The 21,143-nt window shown below is 42.8% G+C and overlaps 1 protein-coding gene across 1 annotated transcript in view; it reads left to right on the top strand.

The window, feature by feature from the left end:
• LHCGR (luteinizing hormone/choriogonadotropin receptor) overlaps positions 1-17,589 on the top strand; it is a 52,897-nt gene extending 35,308 nt beyond the window's left edge. The window contains exons 7-11 of the mRNA XM_026486224.4: positions 12-80; positions 5,265-5,339; positions 8,144-8,329; positions 11,553-11,633; positions 16,434-17,589. Coding sequence (XP_026342009.2) covers positions 12-80; positions 5,265-5,339; positions 8,144-8,329; positions 11,553-11,633; positions 16,434-17,589 — 1,567 coding nt within the window. The remainder of the gene's footprint in view (positions 1-11; positions 81-5,264; positions 5,340-8,143; positions 8,330-11,552; positions 11,634-16,433) is intronic.
• Positions 17,590-21,143: the final 3,554 nt, after the last annotated feature.

Raw genomic sequence — 21,143 nt, 5'->3', positions numbered from 1 at the left:
TCTCACTTCAGCAAACTATATGGAAATGGGTTTGAAGAAATACAAAGTCATGCCTTCAACGGGACGACGCTGATTTCCCTGTAAGTATGTGCTTATTTCCCCAGCTCATGAATAAAAATGAAATATTACTCTAGCTACCAGATCACATTCAATCTTCAGCAACTAAGTCAGGACAAAAATAAACTTTCAAGTGGCTAGTCGTCAGTGTTTCACTCATGTTACTAGGCAACTGGCTGGCTAGAAACCCCAGAGCCCCCTGATTTCAAAGATAGATGCAGCCTGGAGACATTAAAGTTGACAGTTTGCTAAAATATTCAACACCCTACTTTAGTCTCATCTCTCAGCCTCCCTCTCTAGCCCCCTCACTCAGGTTGATGGTGTGTTAGAAGCAGCACGATTTCAGTGAAGAAATTCTTCCCCCAGCCCCACTGCAGAGAAATCGGGTAACCCCAGTTACCAGCCTAATCAGCCACAACAGGCCCTCTCACAGTCCCATCCCCCTACTGCTAAGGGGGTTATGGAGTGCATTTTTCACAGGGTGAGGAGGCCTGGTGCTTTCGCCATATCCCACCCTGGTCCCCAGAGTTCACAGCTTTAACTCAAGGAGAGCATCCCTACCAACTGCATCCTTCATTGTTCCCCACCTCTCTTTCCTTCGATGGCTCCTTTCCTGAAACAGTGGCTCCTTCACTAAACCTCCTGGGTTGCAGCCTTTGGAACCATAACAGGTACGGAATAGGTGACAATCACCCTACAGTTGGGTATAATGAAAACTAAGAGTACCTGAAAAGCTCAACTGAAGCCAAAATTAAGGAAAACCAATGAAAAGGCTTTTATAATGAGTTGTATAAACCACAGTCTATATCAGGGCTTTTCAGACTTTAACACACATAGAATAACATGGAGACTGTTAAAACACAGATTCCTAGGCCCTACCCCCAGAGACTTTGCTTCAGTGGGTCTAGGGTAGGGCTTGAGAATTTGTAATTATGACAAGCTCACAGGAGATGCTGATGTTGCCAGTCTCAAGCTGAGCAGCATAAGTCTATACAATATACTGTTCATTTTAACTATACATATGAAGCAAAGACTCTATTATACTGATACCATGCTACAGAGCGTGGTGGTGAAGAGAACAGATCTAAGGGTCACTGACTGGGCTTCAAACCCCAATGCCAATATTTATCAGCTTGGCCTTGAGCAAGTTACTTAACCTATCCCAGCCACAGTATTCTCAGCCATGAAACAGAGCCACTAATAGGCTGGTTTTGAGGACACCCCCACCAAAATGAAAAGGTCTGTCTTGAATCCTCAGTACCTAACCCAGTGCCTCGCATAGAGTATGTGCTCATTTATTATTTATTACATTGCACAGTTCATTGACTACAAATGAACGAATGAATCATAAATAAGATTATATTTTTATGATATAGCCTGAGTCTGGCACATACCAAGTGCCCGAAAAAATGGTACCTTCCTATCGTGGAGTAAACGTTCCTTCATTTTCTTGTTGACTTGAACGTAACGAAGAGTGCACTCTAGCCAATTGAATGTTTCTGCCAAATTCAAATCGTATCCTCTCCTGGCACAGTACTTTCAGATGCCTCATTCACTCGACAAGGGTTTGCCAGGCATCAGCTGTGTTTGAAGGAACAGGCTATATTTGGGGTGGAAATGAAGATGAATAAGCCCTGGTGTTTGCCCCACAAGAGCTCACAGCCTCAGAGGAAGCATCGCCAAATGGTATATAAACTGTACGCTAAGTAGTAACTAAAACAGAAGGCAAAGCATGATGCCTCCCCTGAGAGAAGCAGAGTCCTCTGGGATTTCAAAGGCAGAAGAGAAGAAAATTAGAGAAAGCCTCATGAGAGACATAGGCTTTGAACTGGGCCTAAGTCAGACAGGCAAAGAGAGAAGGAAAATGCATTCCAAGCAGAGGACAACAAAGAGAATGGCCCAGAGGAGGAAGCATGTGTTCATAGAACAGCACACAGTACCTTTTAGAAAGTTCTAGATGTGGGCTAGGGACAAAGCAGGAAGGGCCTCAGATGCCACCATGAAGAATTTGGATTCTCTTCTGTAGAAAATGAGAAGCTGTTGAAAGTTCTGGGATGCAACGTGTGAGGGGTACTTAAAGAAGGCTCATCTGTTAGCAGAAAGGACAGAAGTTGGGGGTGGGAGATGCAGGGCTAGCAACAGCCATCAGGTCCCTGAATAGAGGGGTAACTGAAGGCCTTTGTGGCTGAGGTCACCCGGATGAGCGGGGAAATAAGAGAACTGAATATAAAATTGGGGGACAATAAGAGAGGAGGAAGAAGAGAAGCCAGAGCAAAAGCAAATCCAGCAGAATACTTCTAGGGGAGGTCAGGGACAACAGGACTTCAGGACAGAGGGCCTTGGTCAGCAGTGTCCCAGCTGCTTCACGGATGCCAAAATGGCTGTGAACTTCAGAAAGTCCAACTAGTCAAGATTCTGTATCTTCCATACCTCACTCTTGCAAGAAAGAGGAAACCAAGAACACAAATCAGTTTGCCAAGAATACAAATCATTTCATTCATTTATTCATTCAATAAACATTTATTAAGAATCGCCGATGTATTAGGCACACATTAGGAGCTGGGTCTTAGATGGCAGAGTGGAAAGAGTCATGAAGTTTCTCTTCTAGCAGAAGACACAGACAAAAAGACAAGTAAATAAATGAAGATATTGCAGACAGGAATATACCCAAGGAAGGAAATAACCCATTACTGAGATCTGCGAGAGTACAGGGGCTGACTGACTTTAGGTTAGGTGCCCAGGGACAGCCTCGCCAAAGACATGATATTTAGGCTGAGCCTAAAGAGTTCACTATGGCAACAGTGAGGAGAAGTATGTCACAGGAAGAGGAAGCAGGATGTGCAAAGAAAAGAAGTTGTAAGCTCCAGGAATCTAGAGGAGGCCAGTGTGGCTGGAGGGTCATCAGCAAGGGGAAACGGATATGAGACAAACCTGGATATGAAGCAGGAGCAAATCACGCAGAACTCAGAGGGAACGGAAGAGTCTGAATTCTCTTTTACGAGCAAGGAAGCCCACGGAAGGATCCAAGCAAGGAAGGGGAAGTAGGTTTTAAAACCGCCAAGCAAATTTTCAAACTATACATTCAACCAAACTGTACATTCAACCCAGTTTCTGACACCTTCCCCATAAATGGGCCTGTCCAAAGTTGTTCAGAATAATGACACTAAAGCCCTCGAACTTCCTATTTACCAAGGCCAGACAGGATGGAAAGAAGCAGCACCAGGTTGTCCTCAGACACCTCTAGGGTTCTAAGAGTCAGTCCCTACCATTCCCAGAGCACACCACTTACGAACGTTCTGGGTGGAGTTTGGGAGTTCTCCCACTGTGCTCCAAGAGGTTATCCTACTGTGCTACTCATACCTGGAGGGCTGTGTCACTTGGGAACATGAAAGTGACCCCCAGGAAAATGTGGCAGACCAATTTATTTTTAACTGAGTTACATAATGCAGAGTTATCAGTACACAGAAAGATCTGAGTTTTAATAAAACATGTGAGATGCTCTGTCATGAAATTTGAACAATTAATTTGACCTGGCTGACATGAGGATTATTTGCTCACAGAGCCCCATTTCTATGATTTATGACCATAACAGAACATAATTAAAACAAACCAAATCAGGAAGAAGAGCCATGGAGGTTTGGAAAGGAAATTTTCTTTGATTTAGATTTTAAACAGCAGTTGACTCTGACAACCTCATCTCTTTGAAAGTGGAAACACACCCAAGGGATGGAACTGAATGAGACTGACGGGTGCCTTCTGATGGAAGGGCTGAGGATTTCCAAGGAAAACGCAGAGTAGAAGCATGTGGAAAACAGCCACCCAGGGAGCGAGATGCAGGGGTTTTTGCACGTTTTTTTTTTTTTTTTAAGATTTTATTTATTTATGTGACAGAGAGACAGCCAGCGAGAGAGGGAACACAGCAGGGGAGTGGGAGAGGAAGAAGCAGGCTGCCAGCGGAGGAGCCCGATGTGGGGCTCGATCCCAGATCGCCGGAATCACGCCCTGAGCCGAAGGCAGACGCTTAACGACTGCGCCACCCAGGCGCCCCTTTTTGCAGTTTTTAAATGGCAGGCGTGATGTGGAGACATGCGGAAAGACAATGAAGAAGATGTAGAGCCAGGAGACAAGCCAGGATGCCTAAGCATCCTGCAGGGGTTGGGGACAGCGGGTGTCGGGTATTTGTTTTGCTCTGTAACATTCTAACGGTGACGCAGAAGAATCATGCTCCCATGCTTGAAACCATCACAGCATGTTCCAGAATGCTCTTTGAGGCACCACTCTTTTCTTGTAGAAAGAAAGTGCTCAAAAGAAGGCTGGCAAGCCTGAGCCCAGGGACTCCTCTCCCAGCTGCCTTGCCCACCCAGAGAGGGGCCTGGGCACGGAGACACCAGGGTCAAGGCCCAGAGAGGAGGCTGCTCAGCAGCGCCAGGCCAAGCTAGCTGTTCCTGAGCAGTTCACCCCGAGCTGCTCAGAGCCCCCGGGGACAGAAGCGTCAGGTAGCGACCGCATAGCAGCGCTTGGCCATGCTACACCTTAACAGCAGTGGCTGTTTTGTCCCCACAACATGCCCACCTGGGGACAATCATATACCCAGCACAGGACCCGGGGCGGGGCGCGCAGGGTGTGGGGCGATTTTCTACGCAGGCCGTTCTTCCTCCCCTTTCCTACCCACGGAGAATGCATACCTGAGAGAAAAAGAGTACAATTCCCACAATGAAAGGGGTATCTTCGAATAGACGCTCCTTTTTCTTTTGAAGTCAAGTATTTGCAGACGTCAGTAAATGACTGCCAGCCAGCTCCGAGACCTGCAAGGTCAGGGCGGCTGAGCGCGGACACGAGCAGGCTGCACCTCGGCCCTTCAGCCTTGAGCGCGGCCGCGGCATTTTCACCCTCGCGCAGCTGGGTGCGGCCACCTCGCTTAGCTCCAGGACAGGAGGAGGCGAGCTCGTGAAGCTGCAGGACAACACAGTCTACCTGGGGGGGGGGGGGGGGGCATTGCAGGGGAAAGGTGGAGCCACACACACACTCCAGCAACTGGATGATGTGCCCGGCCCCTGCATGTCTTTTTCCGCTTTCCCTACAGTCCCCCTTCTCCCGCTAACGCTGAGCACCACGCAGGCAGGCTGCTCCAAACGTGTGTCCGTGCAGCCCTGACTGGTGACACATGAAAGCGCGGACTCCACTAAGGACGCCGTCCTTCCCCACAGGGAGCTCAAGGAAAATGCCCACCTGGAGAAGATGCACAATGGAGCCTTCCGGGGGGCCACAGGACCTAGCATCTTGTGAGTACAGTGGTGCTGCCTTCCCTGCCCACCCAGGCCTGCTCAGGATGTCCAGCCACACTGTCCCCAGGCCGGTCCGTGGAGATTCAGCCTCCGCGTGTGAAAGGGCTGCCATTAACCAGTAACGCAAACTGGGAGGGCTTACGTGACGGAAATTGTCCCCATTCTAGAGCCTTGAAGTCTGAACTCAAGGTGTCAGCAGGCTCATTCCTCCTGAGGGCTGTGAAGGAGGGATCTGTTCCGGGGCCCCCCTCCTTGCTGCTGGTTGTGCCTTCTGGTTGTGACAACATAACTCTCGCCTTCACATGGCATTCTCTGTGTGTACCTGTCTGTCTCTGAATGTCCCTCTTTTTATAAGGACACCAGTTATACTGGGTCTGGATTCATCCTAATGACCTCATTTTAACATGATGTACCTCTGCGAAGACCTCGTGTCCAAATAAAGTCACATTCTGAGGTACTGGGGGCTTAGGACTTCCACATTTGAAATTGGGAGAGACACGATTCAATCTATAACACCAAGTATAGAGGGCTGCCCACCTGGCATCCACTCATGGACATGCGAAGGTCAAAGATCTGACTTGCCCCTGGTGCTTTGTCTGGACAGAGCTGGGCTGCTGTGTCAGCAAGCAGCAGAACCACTCTACTTCCAACCCGGCCACTGTCGACTTCTGACTGTGTCTAGTTCCCAGCCCCCACTGCTGTCAACCCCTGACTTCACCTACACACCAGCTCCTGCCAGTATCCATTCGGACTCCACTGCTTAATTCCTGCAACCATCAACCCCTGACTGTTTACCCCCTATTTCCCACCACTCAAACTTCTGACCTTCTCAACTTCCTAACCTCTGCTGCTCTCAGTCCTAACTCTCTCTCTACTCTCCACTCAACCTCCTGATTGTTGCTTCCACTACCTCATGGCTCATGCCCACTGCTTCCTCTGCTGTGTCTCAGCTTCTGCCACCCTACCCACCCCCCGGGTCCTTGTCTGTATGTCTCATATTCAGAGTATGCCAGACTCACAATCGTACAGGTTGGTTGAGACTCTGCAGTGTAGCACACCCTGTCACGGAGCTCCTAGAGCAAGCTGACTCTGACCCAGCCACTGGACAGCCAGCCAACCAGAGTTGCCTCCAGGTCAAAGTGTATGATGAAGTTAGTATGGTCACAAGACATCCTGCCTGAAAGTCCTTGCTTGAAGAGCTGCTTGGTCCACTTGCTTAGAAATGACTGTGAGCAATAGAGACACCTGCACTGTCTTGTCCAGAACAGTCTGACCAAACTAGTCTTATTTCACAAGCAGCTGTTCTCATTACACCCTTACGGTGTAAGTGGTGTCTAGAAGTGTTCCTTCTACCCACAATCCAAAAATATTTCCCCCCCGGACTTCCACTGAGACTGAAAATATATTATCAGAGATTTACTCCTTTATAATGAGCCCTTGCCTTTTCCAGAATCCTAATTTAAAATATATCCCCCCATGGGGCGCCTGGGTGGCACAGCGGTTAAGCGTCTGCCTTCAGCTCAGGGCGTGATCCTGGCGTTATGGGATCGAGCCCCACATCAGGCTCTTCAGCTATGAGCCTGCTTCTTCCTCTCCCACTCCCCCTGCTTGTGTTCCCTCTCTTGCTGGCTGTCTCTATCTCTGTCAAATAAATAAAAATAAAAATTAAAAAATTAAAAAATAATAAAATATATCCCCCCAGCAAAACACATACACACACACACACACACACACACATACACACACACACAACAAAAAAACCCGCCTGCAAAGAGTTGCGTGCTCTATCCCTAACATATCCAAGATAACTCCATAAAGCAGGATGAGAGCACTGGTTACCTCAATCAACAAGGACACAAAAGCAGCAGGAGTCTGAAGCCCCTGAGGTAAATTCTGCTGTCCTGGCTGTTCCACCAATGGTCTACACTAGCTCTGTGTTGTCAAGTTCATCTATCAGTCACCTCTTGATCCCCTTCCATGTGCTGGGCACTAAGTATTGAGACAATTTCCTCAAGGGGGCTATGCTACTGGAAAAATTTCATGGGGCATCAGCAGCAACCACCTAGGAGATGGGCAAGATTTTAAAATTTCCACTGACTTGTCTTCCTCAAACTTGTTTGGATTTTTCTCGGACATTGCCTCAAGTCTAGAAAAACCAAAGAGTTTGAGACCTTGTTTACAAGACCTAAACTTTCCACACAGTTCTGTTTGCATGGCCAACTGTTTGCTTGCTTTGGACGGATGAATCCAGTTTGCCTTTAGAGAATGTGCAGTCTGCTTCCCAGGTAGATAATGGCTAAGGCCATGCAGCAGCTCTTAATAGTATAACCGGCTTGTGCTTAGTGAAAACCTACCCTGCAGGGCTTGATCAGTCAAAGACAGAGGCATCTAAAGCTCGAATATCTCCCCCCTGGGAGAGAGCACAAAAGCTGATGTCACTGCATGTGCCTGCTGTCTCATAAAGCAATAGTTATTTCATATCTGGAGAAAGGGAGAGGGATGGAGAGAGGGAGAAAGGGATGTGGGGGAGGCAAGAGAAATGCTATGGCAGGTATAAGGAGTTACACTCAACCTTGAAAGGAATAATGGGGTGCATATGAGGGGAAAAAACACAGCATTGTTGTTGTTGTTTTAATTTCAATCTTAATGTGAGTAACTGAATGGAGAATTAGGGGGAAAACAAGATGGAGAAAAGATTCCTCAGAACCTAGAGCAATGCTATTATTGAGAGGAGGTTTCATTCTATGAATCAAATGTATAAAATATGTAAACAAAAAGGCTTGCTCCCTTCTATTTTTCAGGGATATTTCTTCTACCAAATTACAAGCCTTGCCTAGCTATGGGCTGGAGTCCATCCAGACACTCATTGCCACATCATCCTATTCTCTAAAAAAACTGCCATCAAGGGAAAAATTTACCAACCTCCTGGATGCCACACTGACTTACCCCAGCCATTGCTGTGCTTTTAGAAACTTGCCAACAAAAGAGTAAGTAAAAAACAAAAGGTAGAGCCTGCCAAGCTGTGGCAGAGAGAGGGAGATAGAGAGATAGGGATAGAGATTTTAAAACGGTCAACTGGTCAGCATCTTCCTGCCCCTTCACTCCCTGTTCTAGATCAGCTCCACAGCCATGGGGTCACTTTCAGAGACACAAGAAGAAAATAAGCCATCCTGTTTCCTCCTGAAAACTGATTCCAAACGTTGATTCACCCTGCAGCTACAAGACCTTTGTAGGCTATTCTGGGCCAACAGAGTTATAACCTTAAATTAGGCTATAATTGCAGTTGCAAAATGTAGTACAAAACTGACATTGTAAAGATCAATTAGCTCTAATCCTTAATAGAGAGCATCATTTTTAAAGAAGGAGGGAAGTAGGCTCAAGAGAGTAAATTTTACCTAACGTCTTAATCTTTAATAATAAAAAAAAAAATGGACACAAAACTCTACAGAAGGCTTTTTTCTTTTTTTTAAAGCTATTTCTCTCCCACCAAGAAAACCATCTTTCATTTCAGAATAGAATCCTAGCTCCCTAAGGATTAGCTTAGTGTCGGAACAAAAAGGGCATGAGCTCCTGGCTGGTTTATGTCCAGTGGGGGCATCTTACTGTTTCCACTGATACACTGCAGTCCAGACTGGAAGGACCGCATGAGCAGGATTTCATTCTTTCCTTAAAGATTGTTTTCCAGACTTCTTTTTTGACTGAGATACATACTAATACCTTTTTTTTTTACATCACAAACCAGGATACATGTCACATAGGTAACAAAACAATACATGTGTGATGCGCACATATTTTTCTTGTCTGTTTTACTCTATTTCATGTGCGTTTGTGTTTTTAATACTAGTCTTGATGCACTCTTTTGTGTTCATGACCCACTAATGGGTCACAACTCACAGCTGGGAAAACATTTGCCCTGAAGTGTTATTATGCAGGCTAAGAAGATATTCTCAATTAATTAGATGAGGTGGTAGAAGAGTGACACTAAGATGCTACTGTCTTTGTTTGGAATCAACCTATTTATAACGAGTCAACCAACACCTACTTTGTGCCTTGCAGAGGTGCATGAAGTCCTATCTGAAGTTTTCAGGTAACCTAGAAGCCAAAGCACTCGGAGAGTCATGCACCATTAACTGAGCTTCAAGGAATATTAATTGAGCACTTATCATTTCCAAACTGTGCAAAAATCTGAAGATACAAAGATAACTAAGAGCTCGTCCCACCTTCTGAGCGTCACAAACAGCTGTGTGGGGGCAACATGCAAGAGACCAATGTTTAAGGACAATACAGCAAGTGTAATGGTAGAGCTGAGAACAGAACAGAATGCTCTGGGAGCACAGAAGTTTCTAAACAGCAACGGACTTATGGAAGGCTTCCTGAGGAAGTGACTTCTGAGCTTTGGAGAAGGGGTAGGATTTGACTAGGCAAGTGTAGGTGAAAACCATGCCAAGAAGACAAAGTAGCTCGTGTGAAGGCACAAAGGCAAGAAACAGAGGATGAAAGTCCTTTGGAAAAACTGGAGCAAGATGCATTATGGGTACAGGAGGAAACAGGAAGAGGTGGGCTGTGATGGGCTCTGAGTGTCAGGCCAGGTTGTTCAGAGGATGGGGAACCACAGAAGAACTCGAAGCGAAATTACTCAGAATTGCTTGTGTAAAGTAACACTCCGGCACCTCTGGAAGATGGCTTGGAGGTGAGCAAAGCACAATACAGACAGACACTGGTTTATGATAAAGCTGATTCTGGATACCTCAACTTTTGAGGCAAAGAGGTCACATCCCTTCTGAAATTACCAGCATGTAAAAACAATAGTTCAGGGCTTTTTCATTCCAGTGAATGAAAGAGACTGCCTCTGGGTAAAAAAGGGGAGGACAGGCTTATGCAGTTGTAGGCCAGTATCAAAGTGAGATGGGAATATAGTCACACAGAGGGTATCTTGCTTGGGATTACAAACTTTAACTGACTCCCTCTGCCTCCATAAAGCTTGAAACCTTGGATGCTAGTGAGGCCGGAGAGCCTGAAGCTGGGCCAGTGGAATGTTGATGCAAACTCTGAGCCACCCCTCTGCCCTGCAGCTGCTGGGCCCGGATAATACACACAGCTGCCCAGGCAGATGGCCCCAGAGACCTCCTTGGTATCTATGATTAAAATTTCAAAACAGAGTAGATGGAACCCAGTGCTATGAGTTGAAGGCTAAAAACAACCACATTTCCTGTTAACTATAGACTGGTTCACACATAGTATCTCTAAGTGTCAGACACGAAGCCAGTATCAAACACAAACACACACACACACACACAAACACGCATCCTCTGATCCAAATTTGAGGACTTATAAGCCTGACCCAAAATAACAAGCTGATTAATTTTTGCAAGTGGGTCCAGTAGGTCAAATAGTTCTTTATTATCTACCTTCCTGCTCTGTGTACAAAGTTATTTGTACAAGGAACTGTCTTGCTAATATTTGAGAAAAATATATAGAAATTTCTAGTCTCAGTTGCCTTGTGTCTCCTTCCTCCTTGGGAAAGGTTGAGTTTCTCACCGCCTTGTCTCTTTCCCTCTCTTTCTTCACCCAGTTTTCCTCTGTGCCTCACTTTGACCTCGTCTTAAGTCTATAAGTACGGATCTCTTTTAGTATCTTGATACTTCTCCCCTTTCCATTAGGCGAAACTTCTTGTAATGACGGAGGAGTAGGGAGCACGCATGTGTACTTCTGCACATAAGGAAAAAAGGCAGAAAATTCACATCATAATGTCAAGTCCAGTATCTTCAAATCCTTACAAAACAGATTTCCCAGTTAAAATTTGAAGCCATGAATTCTGAATGGTTATTTGTTCATCAAGGGCAACGTGGTAAGGAGCGTGGTAAGGAACGAACCCTAATGTACCATAAAGGTGGTTTTTAATAAGCGGTGGAAAATCCATGATTCAACATGACCAATTGAGGCTTTTTCATCTCTAGAGCCCACACAAACCATTTAGCATTCAGGAGCATTTTATCTAAGCTGGAAGCACTCTAATGACAATTCTGAAGCCTCTACTCTCTCTCCAGGAAATGTTTCAGTTAGGACAATGGTGCAGAACATGACTGGTATAATAGGTAAAGAATTTGGATGAATAAAGTATAAATAGACATGATCATGTTTAGTTTAAAGACCAAAAGCTCAACTGCTCTTTTTAAAAAAAAAAAAAAAAAAAAAACTCTTTTCTTTCAGGCAGAATTTTTCATTTTCCATTTTTGAAAACTTTTCCAAACAATGTGAAAGCACAGCAAGGAGACCAAGTAATGAAACGCTGTAAGTATTTGCATGCAAAGAAACTCAGGAAGCCATGTCTCATTCTATGTGCACCTTATTATCAGTGCCAAGGGTTTTCTTCTGATAAGAGTCTTCATTGGGGGGATGTTTGCAAAGCACTTTTTAATAGATTTAAAATGGGAATTTTTTCTTTGCAAGTGGCATCCAGTTGGTCAGACATCTCTTTTAACTGGTAAAAAACCAAAACAAAAAAAGAAAACCCTCTATAAAAAATGTATCTATGTGTTCGTTCTACAGTTAAATGCTCCTCAGAAATTAAAATTTTATTTGCAGGTATTTTGAGGTCACTAAGGGCTTGTTTAAATGAATTTGTAGGAATTTTCACTAGTCAGTGGTCAGCATTCCACAAAGATTAACTGATTGCAGATACGTCTTCTAGAAGTAGCCACTTCCCTTCAGAAAGACTCCGACCTCCTTGACCACTATGCTCCGGAGCTTAAAATTATTCAACCTCAATGCTATCACTAACATACACTGGATGGGAGCTCCATTTCTATTCTACTGACTGATTTTTTTAACATTTTTCCTGGTTCCTTGGCATTTCACATACGTTCAAATGTAAAAGAGCATGCCTCAAAAGATAATCCCAGTGTCCCTATGCCACATTTACTGTGATTTATAAGTCTTATTATTCCCCCATGTGTCCTTCAGGCTACAAAACCAGATGCCCCTCTAAGACACCTTGCCATTCTCCATTCCCTCTTCATCTTTTTTTTCTTTTCTTTTGTTTTGTTTTTTTTTTTTTCCCATCAATCTGCAAGTTATATAGAGGCAGCAGGGTGGTATGATGGAAGGACCCTGGGCTTTGGGGCTTCTCAGAGTTGGACATGAATCCTTGGCAGTGATGTTCCTGTAACACTGGGTATCCCTGGATAATACTTACCTTTTTTGAGACATTTGGCTTTCAGAACCATGAGAATGAAGGGGGTTGTTAAAGAAATTGACAGCATCTGGGGTACATTAGAAATATCATACTCTGTATCCTTCTTTTCTCTTTCATTTAGCTCCAACACCAAGTGTATTCCAATGTTCCTTTTCCTCATCATTCCTGCTCTTGTCTCGATATTCTGTCAGTCACCTTCTCTGTAACTCTTTTGTAACCTATGGCTTTTTTCCTCATCAACAGGAAACACTTCTGGCTATATCAACGGTAGCATCAAGGGGTAGTTTGCGGGGATGGGAGACTTAAGCCCACTCTCAATAATCCTCATCAGCCCCACCACAAGCCTTCCCAAATAAGTTTGCTATGCTAACGCTACTTTAAAACAAATCCCCTAATCTCCAATATCCCCAAAACTACATGAAATTTGTACATAATCTAGGTAAAAAGAATGTGCTCCCTGTGAAATCCCCTTCCCCCTTCCTACAACCTTGCTATTCCTAAATCCCTGGAGTTTAGAAATTCTACAGTCAGCCACTAATCCTTACCTCCTTTCGCCAAGATATCAGTGGCCTTGCTGTTACAGCTGGCCCCATCATTCTCCTACAGTTCCCATCTTTTCTCCTGTCTTTGTTCATTGTGACTGGAGTGGCCTCTCCATCCTCAGACCCAGTGATGTAGGCCTATATGAGTCCATTCATACCCTTCAGTACTAAAGACAGCTCCCTGCTGGGTTTTGTCAATAAGCATGCTGCTGCCCTCAGGAGCTCTCCCAGGACACAAATGTAAGTAGCAGCAGGTAGGTATCTGGTCTAAAGACAAATCACGAAGGAGAAACATTGCTAGACATATGCTCAGTAAGGCAAAAAAACAAAAACAAAAAACAAAAAAAAAGGGCAAAGGACCAGAGGAGTGAGAGAGGGAACATGTTTGACTTCTTACTGACACAAATTTATTCAGAAATCATGGCAGAATTTTTAGAAGTTCTGAGTTAGTGCTTCTGACGTAGTTTTATTAGTAGCAGCTGAAGTAGGTTTTTTTTTTATTGTATTTATTTGTTTGAGAGAGAGAGAGCATGAGCACAGGGGAAAGGCAGAGGCAGAGGGAGAAGCAGACTCCCCGCAGAGCAGGGAGCCTGACACGACACTGGGCTTAGTCCCAGAACCCCAGGATCATGACCTGAGGCAGATGCTTAACTGAGCCACCCAGGAGCCCCTGACGTAGTTTTGATAAGGGGAAAGGAGCAAGGGAAATTAAGGTAGCTATAGTTGGAAAGTTTCCACTTGGTTTAATACAGGCCATTATTTTGTAGGAATCATCCAGGGAACTTGTTTAAAACACAGATTCCTGGGCTCTCTCCCTAGAGAATTTGATTCAGGGTGCGAAGTAAAGCCAGGAATCTGCATTTTAACAAACACCCTGGTGCTTCTGGTGGGAGTGGTCCAAGGACCACACTTTGAAAAGCACTGACCGAGAGATAGTGAAGTAGAGGAAAGGCCCCTGCCCTACGGATATGAAGAGCAAGCGCTGCCACTACAGCCTAGGGCTGAGGGACCTTAGGCTAATCACCCACCTCCTTTAATCTCGGATTCCTCACCAATAAAATGAGGGGTTCAGTGAGATGACCTTTTAAGAACCTTTCTAATGCAACAAAATAACCTATTTTCTTTAATCATTCTTTATAACCACCACATCCCTTTAAAGATTAAAAAAAATAGGTAATTCTATTAATGGGCACGAGATGAGGACAAATGTACTTGTATTTAGTAATAAAGCAGGTGAGGTTCCTGTGCAATCTTCTGTGCAGAGCAGCAATCCTTCACTAGTTCCAAAATGGTTTCTAAGAATTTCTAGCACCGTTTTGGAATCCCAGATCATAGATTTCTTTTTACTCCTTTTTTAATCTGTGTTATTTCCCTTCAGTAATTGTATTGCTCAAATATATCATTTCATCCACTCACTGAATTCGGTTCACATTTCCTTGTTCGGAACATGAGAAGCTAAGTTTTAAGAGTAGAGAAAAATACGCTTTCAATGGATGAGGAACCGTAAGGTAATATACATATTTGTGATGGTCCTGACAGAAAAATTATGCCCGTTCCTCCAGCTCCCAAGATTATATTAGCAAACTGTGAGCAAAGAGAAAATCTGTTAAGCCTACATGCATCATACTGTACACTCATGTTGTCCCTGTATCCGTTCAATTCCCCTCAGAGCCAGGATCACCCTGGTTTACTCATTCCACAAGCATTTACTGAATGGATAGTCTGAGCCAAAACTGTGTGAGGCACTGAGAGCTCAGAAATAAATAAGACCTACTCCCCTGCCTTCAAAGCTATTAAAGAATAGTTTCACAGATTATTAAAGAAGACACGCATCATCACACAATGGCAGAATGGTTTGATAATTACAACAGTCCCTAAGTGCAGTCATGGCAGAGAGAAGGGGTGACAAACCCCTGGAGGTGTAGAATCAAGAAAGGTCTCATTGAGGAGCTTACCTTTAAGGATGAGAACAAATTCACCAGAGAGATGAGGAGAGGAAGGGAAGGAGAAACAGCACATACAAAGACAGAGGGATGAAAGTAGATTCTGAGAGCCACAAGTCATTTCATGTAACCAAAGGGAAAACTGCACAAGGGATCTGCAAGAGATAATTATAAGAATCCCTGACAGTCACTGAGCACTTAATATGTGTCAGGCATTATTCTAAACATTCTATAGGTGTTAATGCAGTTAATCCTTGGCACCACCTTAATGAGGAAAGTATGATTCATAGATCTATTTGGCAAATAAAGAGCTTGAGGCACAGAGATGGTAACTCTCCCACTCAGATTTACACAGCCTGTAAAGACTGGAACCCAGTCTTTCTCCAGAGCCCATGTTCTCAATTGTGCAGCACTACTGCGTCTTGGAAATGAGACTGGAGGAGGAGGCAGAACCCAGATCATTTACAACTTGGAGGTCATCACAAGGAGTCTGGACTTTATCCCATAGCCAATGAGAACCTAGCAAAGGTTTGAATAGATTTATATTTAAGAAAGACTATTCCAGGAGGAAGGTACAGATGGACTGGGAGAGGGCTAAAATTGGGGAAGGATGCTAGGGGAAAACTAATGTAACTGTCCTGTAATAGAGGATGAAAACCTGAATTTAATTAGTAGCAGTGGGCTTGGGAGGAAGGGAGTGGCAGAGGTGGGGCTGCTCCTTCACTAGAGATAAGAGTCCCTCTTCAATCCACTCTCTGAATTTGATTCATACCCCTAAAGAGTATCTATTGTCTCTGTTTCCCCAAGAGAGACATTTCTCCCTATTGTCCATGTCTATATTCATTTTCTGCTAGGTTTCCAGTAGTCCATCCTTGCTTTCCACTTCTCACCCAGGCTATTTGATTAGCCAGAGCCCAATGTGCAAGCTAGTCTCCCCTACCCAGAGCTGCCGACCTTCAGCAGGGTGAGCCTTCCAGTCCCATTTGTGTTCTACTACAGACACACGGCTTGACAGCTGTTTGGTTGGCAACTAAATGAGATAAAAACCTAAGAAAATGCCAAGAAAGGATTCTTTTAGACGTAGCAAGCATATACTGTCTCTAAATTTGTTTTCCAAAGAAAAATCATCCTCTGTAAACAGCTTCATTAAGTCTTTGCATCAATTATTTTATTTATTTATTTATTTATTTATTTATATAAATTGCTTTTCATTCCCTTAAGGAATTTTTATATCAATTCAGGGTTCTCAGACTATTTAACAAATAAACCTAAGACTGAGGCTGTTGTGGCTTTGTTTCCTTTTGTTTCATAGAATTTAAAAAACACTATGGATGATTCTTCCATTTTTTAAATATATAGAATCATAGAAAATCTCTTGAGTTTACATTGAGACAAATTATTCTTCTTACAGTTATTCTGCCATCTTTGCTGAGAGTGAACTGAGTGACTGGGATTATGACTATGGTTTCTGCTCACCTAAGACACTCCGATGTGCTCCTGAACCAGATGCTTTTAATCCCTGTGAAGATATCATGGGCTATGACTTCCTTAGGGTCCTGATTTGGCTGATTAATATCCTAGCCATCATGGGAAATGTGACTGTTCTCTTTGTTCTCCTGACTAGTCGTTATAAACTGACAGTGCCCCGTTTTCTCATGTGCAATCTCTCTTTTGCAGACTTTTGCATGGGGCTCTATCTGCTACTCATTGCCTCAGTTGATTCCCAGACCAAAGGCCAGTATTATAACCATGCTATAGACTGGCAGACAGGGAGTGGGTGTAGTGCAGCTGGCTTTTTCACTGTATTTTCAAGTGAGCTTTCTGTCTACACCCTCACAGTTATCACACTAGAAAGATGGCACACCATCACCTATGCTCTTCAGCTGGACCAAAAGCTACGTTTAAGACATGCCATTCCGATCATGCTTGGAGGATGGCTCTTTTCTACTCTAATTGCCACGTTGCCCCTTGTGGGTGTCAGCAATTACATGAAGGTCAGCATTTGCCTCCCCATGGATGTGGAAACCACTCTCTCACAAGTCTACATATTAACCATCCTGATACTCAACGTGGTGGCCTTCATCATCATTTGTGCTTGCTACATTAAAATTTATTTTGCAATTCAAAATCCAGAGCTGATGGCTACCAACAAAGATACAAAGATCGCCAAGAAAATGGCGGTCCTCATCTTCACTGATTTCACCTGCATGGCACCGATCTCTTTTTTTGCCATCTCAGCTGCCTTCAAAGTGCCCCTTATCACAGTAACCAACTCTAAAGTTTTACTGGTTCTTTTTTATCCTGTCAATTCTTGTGCCAATCCATTTCTGTACGCGATTTTCACAAAGGCATTCCAGAGGGATTTCTTTCTGTTGCTGAGCAAATTTGGCTGCTGTAAACGTCGGGCTGAACTGTATAGAAGGAAGGGTTTTGTGGCTTATACCTCCAAGTGCAAAAATGGCTTCACTGGATCAAATAAGCCTTCTCAGTCCACCCTGAAATTGTCTCCATTGCAGTGTCGATCTACGACTGTCCCAGACAAGAAACTTGCTAATAAAGAGTGTTAACTGTTTTATCAGTAACCACATTACTGAATTGCTTAAAGATGTAAAAAAATGATCTGTACTAGCAATTTTAACAAAGAGTTGCTTTTAAGAAATTATTTATTCTTAGGCACGCTGGGCAAAAAAGAGATATCTACGTAACTCAAAGTGTTGTCCATGACCATTGCCAGTCTAAAAATTATCTGTCATTGGTACATAATGACATAAAATACAGATGTTGAGAGTGTTTAGAAACATTTCTAGCAATTTTGACAGAGTAATTTAATGTCTGTTGAATCTAAAAAAAAATTTTTTTTAAGATTTTATTTATTTATTTGACAGAGAGAGAGGCAGCCAGTGAGGAGGGAACACAAGCAGGGGGAGTGGGAGAGGAAGAAGCAGGCTTCCCAGCGGAGCAGGGAGCCTGATGCGGGGCTCAATCCCAAGACCCTGGGATCACGCCCTGAGCTGAAGGCAGACGCTTAATGACTGAGCCACCCAAAGCACCCTGAATCTAAAATTTTTTTTAAAATGAGGTGGTATTTTACATATCCTTGGGTTTTTTTTTTCATCTTTGTAGTGATTTTTATTGTACTTTATAAAAATATTAGTCCGTAACAGATTTGAAATTTAAAATAACTGGTCCTTTTCCTCAGATAGTTTGAAAAACACCCTCCAGGGAAGCACTGTCCAATCCCATAGCCACTAGCCATATGCAGTGAAGTTAAAATTAAAATTGAAATGTAGTTTCTCCCATAAAACTTCTAGAAGAAAATATAGGCTGTAATTAATTTGACATCAGCCTTAGCAACATTTTTCTAGATAGTGTCCTCAAACAAGGAAGGCAAAAGCAAAAATAAACTACTGGGACTATACCAAAATAAAAAGCTTTTGCACAGCTAAGGAAACTATCCACAAAACAAAAAGGCAACCAACCTGGTAAACGGGTTGGAGAAGATATATGCAAATGATGTATCTGATAAGGCATTAATATCCAAATATACATAAAGAACTCATACAACCTAACACCAAAAAATCAAATAATCTGATTTAAAAATGGGCAAAGATGGGGCTGTTCCTTCACTAGAGATGAAGTCCCTCTTCAATCCACTCTCTGAATAGACGTTTTTTCAAAGAACACCTACAGATGGCCAACAGACACATGAAAAGATGCTCAACATCATTCATCACCAGGAAAATGTAAATGAAAACCACAATGGGATACCACCTTACACCTGTGAGAATGGCTGGACTCAAAAAGACAAGAAATAAGTGTTGGTAAGGATGTGGAGAAAAGTAAACACTTATACACTGTTGGTGGGAATGTAAGCTAGTGCAGCCACTATGGAAAACAGTATGGAGGTTCCTCAAAAAAATCAAAATAGAAATATCATACAACCCAGTAATTCCACTTCTGGGTATTTATCCAAAAACACAAAAAAACACAAAAAAACAAAAACAAAAACAAACCAAAAACACTAATTCAAAAAGATATATGACCCCTAAGTTTATGCAGCATTACTTACAAGAGTCAAAATATGGGAAGCAACCCAAGGGTCTGACAGATGAATGGATAAAGGAGGTTTGGAAAATACACACCCACCCACCCACACACACCCACACACACACACACACAGAGGTAGAAAGAAAGAGAGAGAATGAAAGAAATAACTACTCAGCCATAAAAAAAGGAGTGAAATCTTGCCATTTATGAATAGATGGACCTAGAGGGTGTAAGTGAAGTCAGTCAAAGAAATACCTATGAGTTCACTTACATGTAGAACCTAAAAACCAAAACAAACACACAAAAGAAACTTCCTCATAAATACAAAGAACAAATTGGTTGTTGCCAGAGGGAAGAAGAGTGGGAGGACAGACAAAATAGGTAAAGTAGATTAAAAGGTGCAAATTCCCAGTTATAAAATAAATATGTCACAGGGATAAAAAGTACGACAGAGAATATAGTCAATAATACTGTAATACCTTGGTATGGTGATAGATGGTAACTACACTCATTGTGGTAAGTAAGCATTTTGCAATACATATAATTGTCCAAATCACTGTTTTACACTTGAAACTAATACAATGTTTTAGGGTCAACTATACTACAATTAAAAACTTAAAAATTTAAAAAAAAATTAAAATACTCTGTGTGATACTATAATGGTAGATACACATCATTATATACTTATCCAAAACCACAGAACATACGCCAAGAGTGAGCTCTTACATAAACTACGGACTCTGAGGAGTCAACGTAGGTTCATCAATCGTAGTGTATGTGCCACCCTGGTAGGGGATACTGACAATGGGGGAGGCTGTGCGTTGTGTGGCAGGGTGAGCGGGTATATGGGAAATCTCTGTACCTTCCACTCAATATTGCTGTGAACCTAAAACTGCTCTGACAAAGTCTATTAAAATTAAAAATTTTGAAAGCAAAAAAAATTAGAAATTAAAAAATAAAGCAAGTTGCAGACATCAGTACTCATCAACCCTAAACACTTCAAGCATGCTTATCACTAACCAAGGCTCAGTATTTTACATTTTAGGTTAAACTTACATGGACAAGTAAAATGGACAAATACGAAGCATACCATTTAATGAGTTTTGAGAAATGCGTACGTCCATGTGACTCCAAACCTCTGTGAAGACATAAAACACTATCACCCTCAGAAAATTCCCTTGTGCCCCTTCCTAGTTAATCCCTCACTCCCACCCCCCAAAAGTAACAATGGTTCTCATATTTTCCCCCATAGATGAGTTCTGCCTGTTCTAGAACTTCATATAAATGGAATCATACAGTATACACTCTTGTGTAAGGCTCCTCTGATTCTACACAATGTTCTTGCTATTCATCCACACTGTTGCTCGAATTAGTAGTTCATTCCATTTCATTGCTAAGTTGTAGGATTCTAACACTGTTTTCCATTCTCCTACTGATAGGTATCTGGGCTATTTCCAGTTTTTAGCTCTCCTTTGACATTTTATTAAATAAATATATAGTCTCAACTGGACTATGTATTTAATCTGCCTTCAACCTTTATGTCACTGTGCAAAGTGATTCAAAATAGCCTATAAAAGATCGTACGCTTTACAAAGTATCTCTTCTCTGTATGTTTTTCACACTTCTGACTTTTCTGCTGTAGAACTAGTTATTTCTCTTTACTCAGATGCAATCCTCTCTGGTAAGCTAGTGTTCTAGAAGTTGTCTCAGTGATATGAGCAAATACTGATTAGTCGTGTTGCTATACACATACACAATAAACTTTTTGATTAATTCATAAATCCCAGAACCAAAACAACTAAGTAAGCAAAAAAAGCAGAAAGGCAAACAAAAAAAGTAAGATATACCCTTGTGAAGACACTCTAAATTATGTCTTCTTAAATATTGTTTGAGTCAAAGTACTTGTATATATCCTCTGAAAATAACTTTTGTGGCCTTTTCCACAAATACCAATTTTTAGAGTTTACTATCTCCCTCATCCTCATATCCTTTCATCCACAAAGACCTACCAGTTCTTGAACGTCTTCGAATGTCTTCTACATCAAGTCTTTATTTTGCATTCCTGCTGCCACAC

This window comes from Ursus arctos, unplaced genomic scaffold (genome assembly GCF_023065955.2).
Source record: "Ursus arctos isolate Adak ecotype North America unplaced genomic scaffold, UrsArc2.0 scaffold_8, whole genome shotgun sequence".
Classification (NCBI taxonomy): Eukaryota; Metazoa; Chordata; class Mammalia; order Carnivora; family Ursidae; genus Ursus; species Ursus arctos.
Note: the sequence above shows the minus strand (reverse complement) of the source record. Positions and strands in the feature narration are given on the sequence as shown.